Raw genomic sequence first — 18991 nt, 5'->3', positions numbered from 1 at the left:
GCAGATTCGGTATATTTCACAAACACAGGGTTTGCCAGCTGAATATTTATTAAGCGCAGGGACAAAGACAACTAGGTTTTTCAACCGTGACACAGACTCGCCGTATCCTTTGTGGAGACTGAAGGTAGGAAGAGCATCCCCTCCCTCCTCGCCAGTGGCCCAACACTCAGGAAGGAGGGCACAGCTCCATTAGAGGGGCGCTTTTGACATTAGCGCATTGATCCCAGGTCTCACTTTAATTTGGTGAGCAAAATGGGGGGATGGGGTGTGGTTGTTAATACATGGTGTGACCGAACTTGCAAGTTCAAAAGCACCTTTCCTCTTGGCCCACTGATGCCTGAGAAGCTTGAGTCCCCAGTTAAGATCATTGAACTCCCAGGATTTCACTCCATGAGCCTCGAGGACTGATTTGTTCTGGAGAAAGAAATGAGCTACCCCTTGGCCTGGAGGAGTACAGAGTCCAGAGGGAGCCAGGCTCACGTGCAGCAAGCTCTGACCCATGACCTTGAGAACTAGAATGTAGGGGTGGGCCCCGTAGGATGCAGAGAGGTTTGTGAAGGGTTCTCTGGGCAAAGGAACCACCTCAGCAAGGTGCGTATCGCAGGCCCCGTGGTCTGGTCTGAGGTGGCATGTGCTCTGTGGCATGCCATAAGTTCTTCAGGTTTTACACAAATGGAAACATATTTTGCCTTCACTTTGATCTGTGCCTAGTAATTCAAATTAATGTATTTTCCTGGGAAAGAGAAAATAATAAAAGTCTTAAATATGTTTTATATTCACTTGAGGTGTTTCCTTTTTTGCAGCAGGGTGGGTAGGTGGTTTTTTGGCAGAAACTACAGCCAGATTCTAATATAGTTTAAAAATAACATGTGGCAAATAGTCACAGAAGATTGAGAAAAGAGAGTTATGAACTAAGCAGGCACTCTTAGGCCATTTGGCCACTATAAAGATGAGCATCAAGGTCAGCTCCAGTTGGAAGCCCTCGGGTGGAGGAGGCTGAGCCAGGCGGGAGGCAGAGCCTCATCCCACTCGTCCAGCTGTTCCCAGGAGTCAGCAGTTTCAGGTGTGCTGTCCTGGAGTGAGATTCTGGGATCAGTCACCTCTGTCCATGGATGAGTCCAAAACCTCATGACAATTGGAAACAGCGGTTTCCCAGCCAATGGAAGCAGTGGATGTCTGTGTCCCTGCCCAGGCAGCACAGATCGCGGGCTCTGGAGCCACCTGCCACCTGCTGGCCAGAGGACCTTTGCAAGTTCCCTAGGCTTTCCATTCCTGTTTTCCTGTCTGGAAAATGGGGTTAGCAATCATCCTAGTGTGGTTAGGAAGACTACTTCATAGGTTAATGTGCTTTGAAATAGCACTGGGAGAGCTTCGTGTATAAGGACTTATTACATAAAGTAATATTTTATATAACATATTATATAAGAAGGGGCTCCTGCTTTTCCACCTAGACTCCTATCTCAAACTTAGGGAAGGCTGCAGGGAAGTCAGGAACACGGCAGACCGCCCTCATCTTAGAATACTCCATCGCTGATTCAGAGCAGGCCATGAATGGAGGTGTTCATGGGAAGGCAGAAGGATGAATGAGTGTGGATGAATAAAGGAATTAGTGTGCAGGTTACTTTAAGAAGAATCAAAGCCTCTTCTCTACCAGGTAGGAAGGAACCTCTGCGGGAAGCATGAGCTCAAGTGTTTGAGACTGAGTGACTAGGAGCTAAGCCACATTACCAATCAGCTTTTGCCTCTCTTGATAGACACCAGATGACCATGAAGCAGAGACAGGGATTAAGTCAAAAGAAGCAAGAAAGTACATTTTCAACTGTTTGGATGACATGGCCCAGGTAAGTGCCCTGGGTGAATATGCAGTGCAAGCCCTTTGAACACCATGTGCAGCAGGACCTCTGCCGGGGTGCATAGTGCAGGCATCTGTGGGCTGTGTTCCTTCTGAAGACCCCAGGGAAAACCATCCATGACTCCCTACCAACTTCTGGTGGCCCTGGCATCCTCACATCCCTTGCCTGGTAGCTGTGTCACTATCTGCAAACACCCCATCGGTTACTTTGGATTAGGACAGGAACAGATCTTTTTTTTTTTTTTAAAGTTGTAGATGGGCACAATACCTTTATTTTATTTATTTATGTGGTGCTGAGGATCGAACCCAGTGCCTCACACATGTGAGACAAGCAATTCACCACTGAGCCACAACCCCAGCCCAGGAACGTATCTTATAGGGGAACATAATTCAACCTACTCCACTTATTTCTCTCAGCTCACTAGCAGGGACCATAGACTCTCAACTTCGTGCCCCAGAGAAAATTCTAAAACTTCAGCTATTTTTAGTGTGAAGACTAGTCTAAAATCAGGACAACCCAAAGTGAGTTTTCTTTAAAGCAATGAGAAATAAAGCTATAGTCCAATAAACACTTAGCACACCTCTTACTGCAGATGAGTGTAACCAAAAATCCTGATTCTGAGTAAAGCACACTTGTCAGTTGATTAGTAGCTTAGATTGTCTGAGAACACTGAAATTGCTTTCCAGAGCATACCTTGGAAAAAATAGAAAGGGCCAAAAAACAAGAATTTAAAAGCCAACCTGGTAGAGACTTTCTCTTGGAAGAAAAATCCTGTGTTCAGATACCCTGCCTGCTTTGGCCAGAGGTGACCACAGTGAACACAGAGAATAAAATAATTCCAGTCCCAACTCAGGGAGCTGTAGATGGAGGAAGAGGGCACTTGGAGCCTTCCATTTCCTTCTGAAGGTTAAATAAACCGTTTTTTGGATCTTTTTTGTATTGCTTCATTGTGATTCTTTTTTCTTTTAATTGTCATAAAACATAGAGCATAAAATTACCATCTTAGCCTTTCTTATATGTACAGTTCAGTGGAATTAGGTGCATCACATTGTTATGCAACCAGTCTCCAGAACTCTTTCATCTTGAGTTATTTTTAATGAGGTGTGATGAGAGCTACATTTTGACTTAGCTGATTAAAGCAGGAGCAGTTTTCGTCCTGTCACTGAGATGTGTTTGCAGGTGCCACCTACCCCTCGCCCCTTCCCAGAGCCTGACCTCCTCCTGCAGAGAGCAAAGCCACCTCCTGGGGGCTACAGCAGCCTGAGGGTGGTGCCTCCACAGGGGCAGAGGTGGCCTCCCTGAGCTGGGAAGGGGCCTGGAGATTGGCAGGAGGGACAGGACAGAGTAAAGAGAGGTGGGGGAGGCAAGGCTTGCTGAGGCCCTTGGTCACCTGTCCTGCTTGCTTCCAGGTGAACATGACGACAGAGTTGGAAGGGAGTGACATGTTGGTGGAGAAGGCAGACCGGCGGGAGTTCATTGACCTGTTGAAGAAGATGCTGACCATAGATGCTGATAAGAGAATCACGCCAATTGAAACCCTGAACCACCCCTTTGTCACCATGACACACCTACTCGATTTTCCCCATAGCACACAGTAGGTGTCCTGCTTGTTGCTTTATACTAGGGAATGGTCCTTTTTCTTTAACAGCCTGGGTACTAAATATTTTAGGCTCTGTGGCCATCTGGTTTCTGCTGCAGCTACCCAGCTCCGTCTTTATGGATGGAAGCAACCACACAGCACGGAAACAAAGGCACGAGGCTGCGTTCCCATAAAACCTTTATAAAAATATGGGGGTTGGACCAGGACCCCTGGTCGCTGTTTGCTCGATACCAAAAAAGAGGGGACAATGGAGCATGGAGATCCTGGGGTCGGATGAAGCCAACTCAGGGGTCCACGCGTGGAGGGAACTCCGAGAAGGGCAGTGCCCAAGAACAAAACTAGTTTCAGCACCAGGTTTACTCCCAAGTCACCCTGGAGTGGACCCAGTCTAGCTTATGTCTGGATTTGTTCATTTACGGTACCAGGAACTGGAGCAAGTGGGGAACAAAGCAATTGGCCCTGCCCACCGAGGTTACTGTCTGCGGGAGGAAGACAAGTGGCCCAAATCCCCAGTCTCCATCAAGAAAGGGAAGGTCATTATGTGCATATATGACAAGGTCAGTCCAGCAAGACCCTGAGAAGTGCCCTCTGAAGACAAGGAAGAGAATAGGCACGAGCAGGCAGGGCATTGTCTGTGTGGACACTCAGCATGGGCAGGACTGAGCCCCAGACTTGGGCACAGTGGGCAAGATACCAAGGCCACAGGAGCAAGCCCTGCATGGCAAGGATTTGGGTCTTTATCCAAAGAATAATAGAACGTCAAAGACTTTGAAGCAGAGGAAGGCTAGTTAAATTTATCTTGAACAGAGGTCTCTCTGCTGCTGCACAGTAGTCTGGGGAAAATGTCTATCAAATCTTATAATCTGGAGGTCATTGGTATTTTGGTGACAGCCCTTTCCGTGCAGTGGTGGAAACAGAAGGCCATAGCAGGTTGAAAGATCCAGTGAAAAGCAGAGAAATAGCAGCCTCTCTTGAGAAATAGCAGCCTCTCATGAGAATGGAAAGGGAGGGGAGAAATCTACGGGTGATCAGGGAGGGGCAGAGGGATTTCTTTTTGAAGACCAAGAAGGCTTGAACAAGTTTAAATTCTGATGGGAACAATATGGTGGCAAATGAGAAATTAGGGGACAGGGTTGCTCAGGGTCAGTTTATTAACACAGTGGAAAGGCCTGAGTTAGAACACAGGTGGAGATGGGCCAGTATCACCAAAAGATGGCAGACAAAGGGAGGTGTGGGTGTTAGCAGGTGTGCTGGCTTGGTGGAGAAAAGCTGAGAGAGTTCCTGTCCGATAGTGTCTGTCCCTCTGAAGTAGATGGTGAGGTTGTGTGTTGCAAACAAGGTGGTTGGTGGTTTGAGCAGGATAGAAAGTTTAGATATCTAGAGCAGAAGTTTCAGAGCAAACTGACGAGAGCATGAAGTTGGACCTGAAAAGCAGATGATGTGACTGACCTCCCAAGGAGAAAACAGATGGCTGGGTTTGTCTGGGTCAAACTTTGCCAGACTGATAAGAGAAAAAGACGGGTTGATGAGGAAGGCGATGTTGCTGGCAATACAGTGGTTGTAATCCAAAATGGTAGCAATGCCGAGCCTTAGCTGAAAGGAATGTGAAGATGAGAAGGGTCCCACTGAACAAGGTGCTTAAAAAATTAGTCATAGGATAGAGGCCAGCTGGCAGCTGTACGTCACAGCCATACCAGGACCATGACCCCAGCTATGTGGTCTGGGGATGTGTATATGGAGATAGCAGCTGAGGCAGAGCAAGGTGTGCCAGCAGCAGCCACAGAGGAAGCAGCTGCTACTGGTGGTGGCCACTTTCGTGAAGGAACTGTAGGCCTCGTGGAGGACGTGATTCAAGAGAGCTACCTCCACCACGAGGGCGCTGTGAAGCAGGGAGGTGTTGCATACCACAAGGCCAGTGGTGGTGACCAGCAGTCCAGGCAGGAGCAGCAGCCCAGGCACCCTACAAACATGGCTGAGGCGGTTCCTCAGCCTCAGCACAGCCATCCACGAATCCAAGTTCTCAAAGTGGCAGTTGCAGGAACTGAAAAGTGTTTTCCAGGCAACTCAATACCCTGGTGTGACCACCAGAAAGGGACTTGCAAGATACATCAATGTGACTAAAACCAGAGTGTAGGTTTGGTTTAACAACAGGAGAGCCAGATATAGGAAATTAATGCTTGGAGATGCACCGTCTGGTTCCCAGGACCACATGTTCCTGGCAGACATGAACAAACCCTCCTTCAAGAGCCGGATTAGAGATGGGTCTACCTGTTGCAACTGCTACATGGGCCACTGTTGATGCCCAATGCATACTTATCTCCTCAGCAGTTGTATTAGCAATAAAGGAGTGAATTATCAAAAAAAAAAAAGTTATCATAGTAATAGCTGAACAAGCTGGATGGGTAGAGAATGTGGCCATGAGTAGAATGCTTGAGTTCATGATTTGGGGAAGTGGAACAGTTTCAGGTCTGGCACACCAGAAAATGGGTGATGGGCATGAGGACAAGGTTACTGAGATGACAAGCAACCTAGAAGCCAGGATGTTCAAAGAGTCATCAGTGCAGCCTCCGAAGCCTTCCTGGGTGGGCAGAGAAGGGCTTAGAGAGGAAGACAAAGCCAGTGGCAACGGCCTGGGTGAATGAGTGGGACAGGCGGTCTTTGGTGGATGGGAAATTTCATGTCCTCAGATACTCTGGACACGAAAGAATAAGGAATCACATCCCTGTGGTCTGCAGGGAAATTAGGGTGCCCAAGAGCAACAAGTTCTCTTAGATCTGGAGGGAAAGGGAAGATTGTGAAAAGAGAGGCTTGCAGATCATGGTTGGCCCTGCCATTGGCTGAGTCTCCAGCCTGGACAGGACCCTATCCAGCCTACAGTGAGTGGGGGCACCCAGAGTGCTTCGTCTGTGTCAGTTCTGTTCCTCCCAGTCAGCGAAGCAAGTCAAGTTGCATCGCAACTACCAGACAGTGCCTCTTTCATTCAGAGCCGCTTTTGAAAAAACCCAACTCCAGTAACAAAGAAGGAATAGGGACCAACTCTTTCAAACTCTTTTTATTTTTTTTAGTATTTATTTTTTGTAGTTGTACACAATAACTTTTATTTATTTTTATGTGTGCTGAGGATCGAACCCAGGACCTTGTACATGAGAGGCGAGCGCTCTACCGCTGAGCTATAACCCCAGCCCCTCAAACTTTTTTCAGGGGATTTGCCCTACTTTTGAGTGTGGCAGGAATCAATCAGGGAGGTGTCATCTGTAACACAAGAAAAAAGACAAATTTGGTGACGTACTGGCTAGGACTCCCAGGACACCAGTTTTTCTATGTTCAGGGGTAAAGAAGGATGATGGGAAACAGCAGGGACAGGAGACGGGATATGGGGTGTTCTCAGAAAGCCCTGCAACCATTTGCACTAAGGAGAAATTCTACTTCAGCTAACTGAGCACTAAGATGGTGAGGCACTCACCCCATAAAATCAGCCCCATATAGTAGGGGGAGCTTGAGGAATGGCATCCTGTCCTCCTCTGGCTTCTGTAAGGAACCACCAACACAATGCTTTACTGAGGAACACTGAAAGCGGGCCTCAGAAGGAGAGGCAGGCCTTTGAGAACACATAGTCTTCCTGAGAGAAGGCCAAAACCCTAGGGCTCCCCAGAACTTGCTGGGAAGACCATGGAAAACTCGGGTGTGAAAATAAATCTCCAGGCCCACCTTGCTATGGACTCCCAACCTTGGGACAGCTGCCCCAACATCTGGATTACTAGGTGAAAGAGATGCCCCCTCATTTGCCCGTACCAGAGTTCTAGTGTACGAATCTTTTAAAAACCAATCTTCTTAACTAACCCAAAGTAAAAGCACTTGCCTTGTCCAGACAATCAAAATGCAAATCATTTCAGTTAGAAAATTCTGAAGGAGTCAGAACTTTGCACTAAACCATCACAAAACCATCAAGTGCTTTAAATGCATTCCAAAGAGAATACAAAATGTGTAAGTCGTGCATGCCTATAATCCCAGCAACTTGGGAGGCTGAGGCAGGAGGATCACAGGTTCAAAGATAGCTAGCAACTTAGTGAAGCCCTAAGCAACTCAGTGAGATCCTGTCTCAAAATAAAAAATAAAAAGGGCTGGGGAATGGGAAATGTGACTCAGTGATTAAGCATCCCTGACTTCAAATCCTGGTACCAAAAAAAAAAAAAAAAAATACAAAATATGTTGTTTACACCTTTAGCCTCCACATGCAGCATGGTACTTGCTGGAAGTTCCAAACCCCTTGGCATCGCCAGCATTAGTAGCAGTATTTTAAACTGTTGGTTACCATGGAATATGTTTTCTTTTTCTCTTCAAGGTCATCAATCAGTAAATGTTTATTTAGCATGCATTATGTGGCAAGTGTAAGTAATCATAAACTTAGATATAGGATTATGTAAGTCATGTCTAAGAGTTTGAAACTTGGAATGCATCTTATGGAAAGGATGCTTTGGGATATCCCACAAACAACCACTTAGCCCAAAACCTGGTGTACATAGAAATAGTGGACATTTATAATCTTAAAATAGTAAAAAACTACTTCTTATATTCAATTATTACATTCTAATTAAAATGGACATTTTAAATTGAAGATTAAGTGGAAGTTTATCCTGAAAATTGCATTCGAGGAAAAGTGACTCTATGGAAATGAAGACCCGAAAGTGAATGAGCAGCAGTATGTAGGCTCTGCAGGATGCTTTATGATGGATCTTCGGGAACTGGAAAGGTCAAGGCCACTGGAGGTTTCTTCTTCCTTGATGCTGGTGTCTGTTCTGCTCTCATAACTCTGTAATTAGGGTTTTATTTTGATTCACCAATGCAATGGAGGAAGAAAAAGAAGGGGAAATGCTACTTCATGTAACTGAGAAAGAATTAGAAAAAATCACAAGGATAAAGGAAGAGAGAGAGAGAGAGGGTATAGGTTCCCTAGACAGTAATTACCTTTGTGTGGCAAACTACCTGCTCTCCCTGGGCCTCAGCTTCACTCATACAATAGGAACACTAATCCTACCTCCATCCTGTGGATGCCTTAGGACTGAGTGAAGGATTACAAACACCTATCAATGCTCTCAGCAAGGGTCAGCATTATTGTTAATTATTTGCATCTTTATCGTTTTCTTTACATACCAATTCTGTTGAGGACAAAGAGGAGCCATGTGTTCCTGGCACTAGGAGAGTTCCTTGGCCATCCCCTAGATCGTGCCGGTGGCCCAGGAAAGGGGCAGGTACAGGCACTTTGTAAGCTACTGGATGTTCCCAGAGAGCTGATGCATTTGTTTATGGGCCAGAAGCCCCGGAGTGGAGAAGGGGCAGTGAAGCAGGAGGCAGAGGGGCGACATGGGGAATGCAGCGAGGTGTCATGCCTACTGGGATATGTACGACCTCCTTCCACCCAGGATATGAGAAAGGTGGCAGGGCCATGGGAAAGCCATCCAAGTAACATCGGCGGTCACAAATGCACAGATGTTACATGAGAAACCAGGACATTTTGGGTAAACTTAAGTTTCTCTGGTTGTTGTTGATTGGATTAATTATTTCCCTCCATTTTCTCCCCTTTATCCTATTTGATCTTCACCCCTTTCCCTTGTGTCTGTCTCTGCTTTTTATGTGAACAGTGTCAAATCATGTTTCCAAAACATGGAGATTTGCAAACGTCGGGTGAACATGTATGACACAGTGAACCAGAGCAAAACCCCTTTCATCACGCATGTGGCCCCCAGCACCTCTACCAACCTGACCATGACCTTCAACAACCAGCTGACCACTGTCCACAACCAGGTAAGCCGGGTGCTGAGGGGAACCAGGCAGGCTGCCCATGTGAGCAGCAAGACTGATTTCCCCACTAAACCCAGTCAGAGGACAGAATCCTTCTGCTATCATTCACTCCTAAGGAAGTATTTGCTGCCATGGTGATTTCTTTTGAGAGACCAGGCACTCTTTCTGTTGGCTCCTAGCCCCACTGAAGGGTCCCAGAAAGGACTCTCAGAGGGACTTCTAAGATAGCACCTCTTCCTGCCTTTCTTTGCCCCAGTGTGGGAATGGGGCGGGGAGCAACCATGATCCTTTTATGCCTGACATCTGCCTGGTAGGAAATTCAAGAACCAGCAGGGACTCTGGCCCCTCCCTATCCCCACTCCCTTGGCTCCACATGATTTTGTTTTCAAGATAAAACCTGTTCTTTCTCCAAATGGGGGGGGGGGGGGGCAGTGTAGTCTGTCACCAGGATTCCTGCAGCTGGAACTAAAAGGGACTGGAAAACTAAGGAAATTCCACAGATTTCCAACCTTTTGCCAATAATTGGCAGGATCCAGCAGCTTTGTAGAGTGCTTGAAACAGGTGACACTCAGGAAGGGTTATTAAAGGAATGAACTCCAGGTCCTGGCTCCAGCTGCATCTAGAGTCTAAGACTCCTCTATTCCTATCTTCCAATCTTACCATTCCCTCAAAGAAGTGTCCCTAGATTTCTTACTGTCACTTTGTAATGACAATAATGTTTATGTGTATGTCGGTGTGCGCTCTCTCTCTCTCTCTCTCTCTCTCTCTCTCTCTCTCTCTCTCTCTCTCTCACACACACACACACACACACACAATGGGAGGAGGTGTGTGTGTGTGGGGGGGGATGTTCTACACCTGAGGAATAAATAGCTTCACCTGGCTGTCACTCATTGGCAGGTCCCCTCCTGTCACTGAGGAGTCCCTGACCCCTTCTTTCAATCACTGCCCCAGCCCACCTGTTTCCCTGGGCCACTTGTGACTCATTGGCTTATGAAGCTTTCCTCCTCAGCCTGTCATGTCTCCCTTTGCCTAGACTATAGGATCCTGGCCACCTGGACTCTGCTGCCCCCTAGGGACCTTTAATGTTCAAAGCCCCCTCAGAGTGAAGAGCCGCAATCTTTAATGCTTAGAATCAAAGAAACTAACATTCCCACCTGGCCCAAGCCCAGCTCTGAGGCTAAGGCATCCACAGTGATGTGAGCTTCTTGACAGAATATCACCATGGTTTTGTTCATCGCCTTCTTGAGACACCTGATCTTAACTCCCTGATCCCAAATTCCCTATTCCTCTCTGCCTTCTGTCTGCCCCATCCAACACCAAAGGCTGTAGGAGAGTGCAGGGGAGGGCCCTCAGGTACGTGCGCCAGGGGGAGAGCCTGCCCATCAGGCCACCCCTCCCATGGGAATCTCTCCTCTGCTGTGGAACGGTGGTCCGTGGGTCCCTGAGCATACCAGGGAGCTCATGACATCTGTGATATGACAGCAAGCATATCCTGCCAAAGAGTGTAACAAATATCACAAAACCAAAGTGATTTCTCATCAAAAAGGCAGTTATAGAATAAGAACATCCCTCCTCTCCATAGCACTGAGATCTTTCAGGTCTAGTGGAGGCCTGGGGTGAAGTAGAAGAGGCTGGTAATATAGTACAGGCCCAAAGCATCCAGTAAGGGGGCCCATACCCTACAAAAGGAAGGGGTCTGTGATCAGGATCTCCATCCTCTGGCATTGGATTCTACTATGCCCTACTTTTTAATACATCAGGAAAAAATTACTCAGCGCATACCTAGCCTTAGGCACGAAGGCCTGCTTTCCCTCCTCTAATATTAATGTTGTAAAATAATAGCATTACTAATAGTAAACATTTATAGAGCATTTATTATGTTCCCGACTCTTCTAAGCATGTCATAACTCAATCCTCTGAGCAACCGTGTGAGATCGATAGGTTTATCGTTCCCACTTGAGAGGAGGAAACTGAGGCACAAAGCAATCTTCCCCTTACCCAAGGCTGCTTTCTTAGTTCACGCAATGTGGACTTGGAAACCAGCAGTCTGGCCTCAGAGGCTGTACTCTTGAAAAACATATGTACACAGAGCACTGCAGAGTCCCACTGAGGTCCTCAGTGCCTTTCCTAGGTGGCACCTGCTCTCTAAATCTAACAAGACTCCCTTTGTCCATTAGTGTTCCTGGTGATTCGCTTTCTACATGAATTCCTTTGAGTTTTTCTTCCAATTTAAATACTAAGAGGCAATAAAATATTTCCGTAATTTTGTCAGAAGTAGGATATTAAACTATGTAAAAGTTCCTTGTTCCCCTTAACATGCCCAGTAGACTAGTCAAAGGACTTTTTCCAAAATGGTCACAAATCAGTGATCCTTTATGTCTCAAGGAATTGGCGTCACTAATCTGTAATCCTCAAGGAAGCTGACTTTCTAAAAATTAAAAAGGCTTCTTGACAAAATACTTCCTAAAACCATTAGGTTGCCCACAAGGAACATATTTAATAAAGAGTCCTGTTTGGGGTATTTGTGGTGTATCCCTTTAGATTAGCCACTTCTTAACACTTCCCTGGTATTCTGTTCTTTGGACCTAGCCTTCTACCAAGTATTTTAATTTGGGTGTATAGGCCAAACTCAGACCCATTTGTTTTGTGCATTAGACCAGTTAAACATATACTGCTTCCAAGAATCACTTCTCCCATTTTTGAAAAGCCCATGTCACCAAAAACTTGCTTTTCCTTATTATTTTCCATTTGTTAGTCACAAGAGCTCTTGGTGGTCCTTTCTGTGCTCTTCTCAATCAAGCGATAGGTTAGTTCCCTTTATTGGAACCACTGAGGATACAGAATAGTGGAAAACATCATCCTCTGCAGCTTGCTTCTTCAGCTGATCCTTAAACAGGATTAGAACCTGAGGGAAACCTTCTGCATGCCTAATGGTCACAATGGGGACTGGAGCTCATGTCAGGATACAGATTCCACTTATTCTTCAATCTACAAAGAGCTGGAAGAGTCAACTGCTCAAGGATCCCATGGTTTGCATGACAAGACAAGCCATAAGCAAAAACAGACAAATCAAAATGCGAACTGGACACACGCAGGGCCAGGAAAAGCAAGATTGGGAGAATTGCAAGGAGGGAGAGACCACTGTGGGCTGGAGAGCCCATCCTCCCAGGAAGCATCAGTCTGGAGACCAACTGTACTACCAGGCAGACTGACAGGAGCTGGGTGAGACTGCAACACTGCACTGTGTGAGAGCAAGGACAGGAGCCGCTTATCTCTGTTGACAGAGTTGAGAGGGTCCTAAAGTAGAGCACAGGCCCCAGGCTAGGCCCTGAGGTTCAAAGGCTTGGAGAGGCCCCTGTGGGCCCAAGTATTTGTGTGAGATGAAAGACCTGTGCTCACAGTAGGCTCGGAAACAAAGAGCAGACTAATCTGCCCTGTGCCCAGAGCATCTAGAGTAAAGAAAGAAAAATTCAGAAGGGAACAAGGAGTGCCAGGCTAGGGTGCATGGACTGTGTGTGTTGGGCAATCTTGGGGAATTTATGAGCAGGGGAACTGACATGCACAGGGGAGTCTTGGAAGGAACCATCTACTGTGTGCCCAAGCATTGGAAGAGAAGATGTAGAGCCCAGGACATCTTCCATTAGAGCCCGATAGGTCCCAGACACCAGAAAGAAGCAACTGAAAAGAGTTTGTGGGTTCCAGGGACATTGAGAAGACAGAAGCAGCACTGACCAGAGGGTGAGGTAGCTCACATGAGCTTGGAAACCTGCAGGACGTTTGTGCTAGGGCCCCAAGCAGGGAGACGCTTAGGGACTAAAGCTGAGGAGAAGCCAGGTGTCACAGACAGTGGGAAAGTGTATGTGGGGAAGCTACCACCTCAGGGGAGAGGGTGTTGTGAGGAGGACAAAGAGGAAACACAGATCAAGTCCTCAGTAACAGGACATAAACGCTGACCCACATGTGCGCACATGTGTCCAGTCACACTACGTGGAGATAGGCCATGTGGTACTGCAAATATGTGCATGTTTTAAAATATGTACCCTGGAATCCAGGTATGCATGCCACAGAAGTTAGTGATTATTTGCAAGCAAATTAATTTGCTTTGCACTAATATTTCAGCACAAAATCTAAATATAAGCTGGGTACAGTGGCACACGCCTATAATTCCAGCAGCTCAGGAGGCTGAGGCAGGAGCATCATGAGTTTAAAGCCAGCCTCAGCAACTTAGTGAGGCTCTAAGTAACTCAGTGAGACCCTGACTCTAAATAAAATATTTAAAAAGGTCTGGGGATGTGGTCAGTGGTTAAGCACCCCTGGATTCAGTTCCTAGTACAAAAAAAAAAAAAAAAATATATATATATATATATATATATATAAACATGTAAAATGAGACTTGTTCTTTTTTTTATCAAATTTGACATATATACATATTCCACTTGAAATGGTCTTTGTGTATTGTGTGTCCAAGATATCCTTCTGGCTCTTTTGCTCTTTATTCCTTAGTCCTTGAACCTTCTAGAAAATCTCCTGTAGACAATGTTGAACCTGAAGTCATTAGCAACCTCTCCCTCTTGCTGAAGGATCAGTGTGACGACACTAAGAAGGGGGAAAGCTGGAGAATTCCCAGTTTAGAATTTGTTTTCCTCTGTAGTCGTGCCTCAGAGAAGTTCACTCTCTAATGATATCTCTTTCTGAAAGAAAGGAGAGGACGTCATTGCAATGGCTCGCCCTTGTCAATTGCCTCCATTTAAATTCTCTGGACTCACCAGCCTCTGCCTCCAGCTGTGGTTATTACTACAGCACCAGCCTAAGTGCACGGAGCTCAGACAAGAGAGCCAGCCTTGCATCCTGCTCCCCTGCGCAGGGCCCCACTCTGGCTTACCTTTGGGTGTGTGGGCTTCCACGCTAAGACCCAGCGTCTTTAGGGCCTAGAGGAGCCTCTAGAGGACTACACCAGCAGGCCCAAGGGAAGGGGATGTGAGTAGAGCTTAGACATATGGACTGGAGGACAGCACATGCTCACACAGCCCCTCAAGTTGGTGGGACCCAGCTTACGCAGGAGAAGGAAAACAGGGTTCTGCTCGCTGCCAGCCCCACCCCATCACCATGTTTCAGTGCAGAATTCAAGGAATCCAAAAACCCTCAATTCAAACCTGGTCACCCAGATTACTAGGAAGGTGTATTTGTCCCAGCAGAAGGGCAGACATGTTACCACAGTTTTCCAGCCTGGCTTTGAACTTCTCAGTCCTTAGATATGCAATGCACGGTTGTTCATTTGTACCCATGCCTGGGCCCCACAGATGGTGAACAATCGAGGCAGGGTATGTCTCCTGTGGCTTCAGGTGCCTGTCTTTCTGCTCCTCTCCACCTTTTGCTTTTTTTGCTCTTGGTTTTGTCGGTTTGTCTTCCTTGAGTTCATTTATTTGATTTAGACTCGCGTCTCCCAACATACCACCTCCCTCATTTTTTATTTGTGTTTATTTTTGTTTAATCCCCATCATTCCTTTAGGCTCCCACCTCCACCAGTGCCACTATTTCCTTAGCCAATCCCGAAGTCTCCATACTAAACTACCAATCTACACTCTACCAGCCCTCAGCGGCATCCATGGCTGCAGTGGCCCAGCGGAGCATGCCCCTGCAGACGGGAACAGCCCAGATTTGTGCCCGGCCTGACCCCTTCCAGCAAGCTCTCATCGTGTGTCCTCCTGGCTTCCAAGGTGAGGATGGCCGAGCCAGCCCCTCCTCTGCTTCTTGCAGGACCACCTCTAGGGCCTGACACCTGCAGTTTTCTGGCAGCTCATTTTCATGGAAGAAAGCCCTCTTGGTTTCTTTCAGTGAGAGCTCTGGTATCACTGAGCTTGGGGGCTCCTATCCTACTGTGACCAACCTAGAAACAATAGGACTTGGGCTTCTGCACCAAGTCAGTTTGTTGTTATTCTCACCACCTGCCAGGGATTGTGTCCCTGGCCAGCTGCCTGTAAATAAGCACATTGTCTGTGCTCCCATTGTCATGCTGATGTCAGCTCCTGCTTCCCTCGCATGAAATACTCTCTGTGTGCTTTACTATAGAAAATTGCCAGTCTCTGACAGCCAACAGAGTCCCAGTTCACATGGAGAATATAAATCTGAAAAACACTGAACAGTACCTCCTGGGGCTGCCTTCCCCAAATCATTCTTTGGCCACAACCCCAGTACTCTTCTGTAGACTCTCCAAGCTAGAGGTGACTGTGTACCTTGTCACAATTTACACGGGAATTACAAATTTTATTCTTGCAAAGCCCACAAGTAAGCATGTGTGTGGTTGCTTAGGTTTGGTCAATGTGATTCCAAAACAGATTCATCCATTCTCTCTCTGACCCCTTTGCAGTGACCTACACAGGCATATCTTGATTGTCAGAAGTTCTTATTGTCCTGTTGTAATTTATCAACATAACTGTCCACCTCTTGAGTACAAAATTTAATTGACCTTCTAGTCTTTTGAAAACATTCGAGATTACAGGAGGAGTTTTTATTTTTTTAATTCAAGTAGAAACTAAAGGGGAAAGTTCCAAAGAGCCAGGCAGCACCTGGTTGATGGGTTGGGACTTGGAGATAAAAGATGACACAGTTGGCTATGTCATCCACTGTTTCCTGTCAACTAACTCCTCTCTCCCTCACCCACTGTCTGTAATTAATAGGCTTGCAGGCTTCCCCCTCGAAGCACGCTGGCTACTCAGTGCGAATGGAAAATGCGGTGCCTATTGTCACTCAAGCCCCAGGAGCTCAGCCTCTTCAGATCCAACCAGGTCTGCTTGCCCAGGTAATCCTTTCTCCTGCTCCCTGCCAGCCCCATATTATTACCCATATTACCATTCTCCATATTACTGTTGTTCACAAAAGAGGTATATCTCCACTAACTCCCTCTCTGGTAATGAGGTAGGTGTTTCCAGTCACAGGAATGTATCTATAATGTTCTAAATGATCCCCAAGTGAATTACCTTCCTAAGTATCTGCTTACAATTCTAAGAAGAAATGTAGATACAGAGAGTCTAGGGAAATCATTATTGTATCTTTGAAATGCAAATTAATCTGGGAGACCTAGGTTTTAATCCTAAATCTGCTAGTAACTCTCATGACCTAAGGCAAGTCAGTTAACATCTCTTTGCCTCAAATCTCTTTCTTGTAAAATAGAAATGAATTTTTTTTGAGCCAAAAAAGAGCCCTAGAGATTATTCCCTCATTTTATAGTTGAGGAAGAAATTCACAGAAGCCGTTAGCTGGAACCTTCCTCATCTATCCATAGAGGTACTCTAATGAACGAGACCACAGAAATGAAAAATGGTTGAAAATTTATAAAGCGTTATAAAAATTTAAGATAACAGTAGTGATGCAGTCATAACAGTAATCAATTCTTAGTGACTCTTGAACCCTAACAATGACTGCATCCTCATTATGCCAGGCACTTTACAGGTGCAAATTTATGTAATCCCACAACAATACAATAAGGCATTTGTCTCCATTGGACAAATAGAGATGCTGTCTATCCAATAACTAAGTAATAACTGTCTTAAAGTCACACAGCAACAAGATGACAATGAGAACATAAACCCAAGAGGTCTCCTGCTAACATCTGTTTTTTAACCACTGTGCTATACTACTTCTGTATAATCATTTTACTGTTGTCAAGAGCAGTTTGACCTAAATGTTGTTTAGAAGCACCTTTATTTTTAAATAAGGTAGATTCTCAAATGCTTTTCCCAAAGTGTACCCAAAGATACTTTACTTATGCTGTCCTGTTAGAAGTTGGTTTTGGGTTTGATTTTGTTGTTTTAAGTTTTAAGTAGTCAAATTACATAGGTCTGTTCTGGATTTTCTTATAGTCCACTGGCTTCTCTAATATTCTGTTGTCTTAATCATTATAACTTTAACATATGTCTTGGTATCTGGTATGGAAAGCTTTGTCCCCAAATAGTTCTTCAAAATTTCCTTGGTTAGTCTTATCTCTTTTCCATAGAATTCTAACATCACTCTTCCACAGAATGTTAGCTTCAGGAAAAAAAAAAAAAAAAAAAAACTGATTTATATTTATTGATTGCATTGAATTTATATTTACTTTAAGAACCACTGATATCTTTTTATAATATCATTTTATCCATGAACATGGTATAACTCTATTTATTATTGTCAATAAAGTTTTTCCTTGTAGGAATAATTCCTAAGTATTTTGTATTTTTGTTGCCATTAATTTTATTAATCAGATTTTTTATTTTTGGTTTATAGAAATATAAATGGTTTTGGTCTGTTGAGTTTACATCAATCCTGCTTCTGTGTAAAAGATACTGTTTTGTTCTTGTTTTTCAGTCCTAACACTTTTTATTTATTGTTTATCTATCACTGGGATGAACAGGGCCTCCAAAACCATGTTTAAACTTCTATCAAACTTAAAGAAAATTCTTCTATTTCCCCTTAGATAGTTTATTTAGTACAAATATTTGATAGAGACACTTTATCTTATTTAAATTTTGTAATGATATTGAATTGTATCAAATATTCTTTTTGTCTCCATTAGAATAGTCATGTGATCTTTCTTCCCTAATCTGTTAATTTAAAAGTTACAATAATAGATTTTGAAATGCTAAGTTGTTCTTTTATATGTGAGATAAACTTTATTTGATCATGTTGTAGTTGACATGGTGCAACAGTTTTTGATACTGGATTCTGTTTTTGTAGTTAGTATTTCTGCATCTGTGTTCTTAAATTAGGAATGGCATATAATTTCACTACCTTATAGAATCCTTATCTGATTTGAGTACAAGATTATATTGGATCTTACTACCTCTTCTGTTTCCTGGAACAGTTTAGTTAAGATTGATATTAACTATTCTTTGTCTCCTTATTCTTATGTCCATATTGAAACTGTGCAAGTGACCCCTAATACCAACTGGTGGCACACAAAATACTTTCTTGTTGAAGGGTTATCAAAAGAGAACATTACATATTTACAGCAGGCCTATACTTTGCTTCTCACCAGTCTTTGTAGCTTCCTTTTGTTTCCTTAGTTCATTGATGGGGATTTCAGGAAAGGCCGAGATAAATCAAGGGAAAGAATTACAGCTTAGTTCAGGGGCAAAGAAGCTTGTTTATACTTCATCTGAGTGGCAAAAGTCCAAACAGTGTTCTAGTGCTCCTCTTCTTTGAGTCAAAATCTAAAGATTTCATGTGTATTTAGAGGGTAATTATAGACCCTTTTGTGTTTGCACACTTAACTCAAGGAAGCCAGGAACTGTCTCTGAAAATAAATAAATAAATAAATAAATAGCATCTCTTCTTAGCTAAAATAGATATTCTGCATTGTTCAGTCTGGTGGAACCCATAGGCTAAGCACTTCTGAATTTGTTTCAGTCCTTTAGTCATAGTAGGATAGAACTTTACCTTATGGTTACTTGAAAAAAAGTCTCTAGAGTGTTGTAAAGTTGATTTAACCCGAATCTATAATTGGGAAAATGAACAATGTTTGTACAAGGGTTTTAATTCCTATAGTTTTATAAGAGGGAACTGTTGGAAGCAAGCTGATTATTCACCAGTAGGGGATTTGTTAAATCAATACATGAATGCATAAAATGGAACACCATGTAGCCATTTAAAGGATATGGTAGACCTATGTGTCTTGACATGTAAAGCCTTCTAAGATATATTAAGATTAAAAACAAAAAACAAAAAACAAAAAAAAAAAAAACCCTGCCCTACCCAGTATCACACT

At 44.5% G+C, this 18991-nt stretch overlaps 1 protein-coding gene across 8 annotated transcripts in view; it reads left to right on the top strand.

Moving 5' to 3' along the window:
- Positions 1-18991, top strand: part of HIPK2 (homeodomain interacting protein kinase 2) — a 196980-nt gene that overhangs the window by 69037 nt on the left and 108952 nt on the right. For 6 of the 8 annotated variants that reach the window (XM_081287445.1, XM_081287438.1, XM_081287441.1 and 3 more), the window contains exons 3-8: positions 5-124; positions 1755-1841; positions 3263-3447; positions 9093-9255; positions 14762-14969; positions 15930-16051. In XM_081287445.1, the coding sequence (XP_081143571.1) occupies positions 5-124; positions 1755-1841; positions 3263-3447; positions 9093-9255; positions 14762-14969; positions 15930-16051 (885 nt within the window). The remainder of the gene's footprint in view (positions 1-4; positions 125-1754; positions 1842-3262; positions 3448-9092; positions 9256-14761; positions 14970-15929; positions 16052-18991) is intronic. The other 2 variants (XM_081287444.1, XM_081287443.1) reach the window with 1 other exon arrangement.

The sequence above is a fragment of the Spermophilus citellus genome (assembly GCF_964194105.1).
Source record: "Spermophilus citellus genome assembly, chromosome: 3".
Lineage (NCBI taxonomy): Eukaryota > Metazoa > Chordata > Mammalia > Rodentia > Sciuridae > Spermophilus > Spermophilus citellus.
The sequence above is the reverse complement of the archived record's forward strand: the minus strand, read 5'-3'. Positions and strand labels throughout refer to the sequence as shown.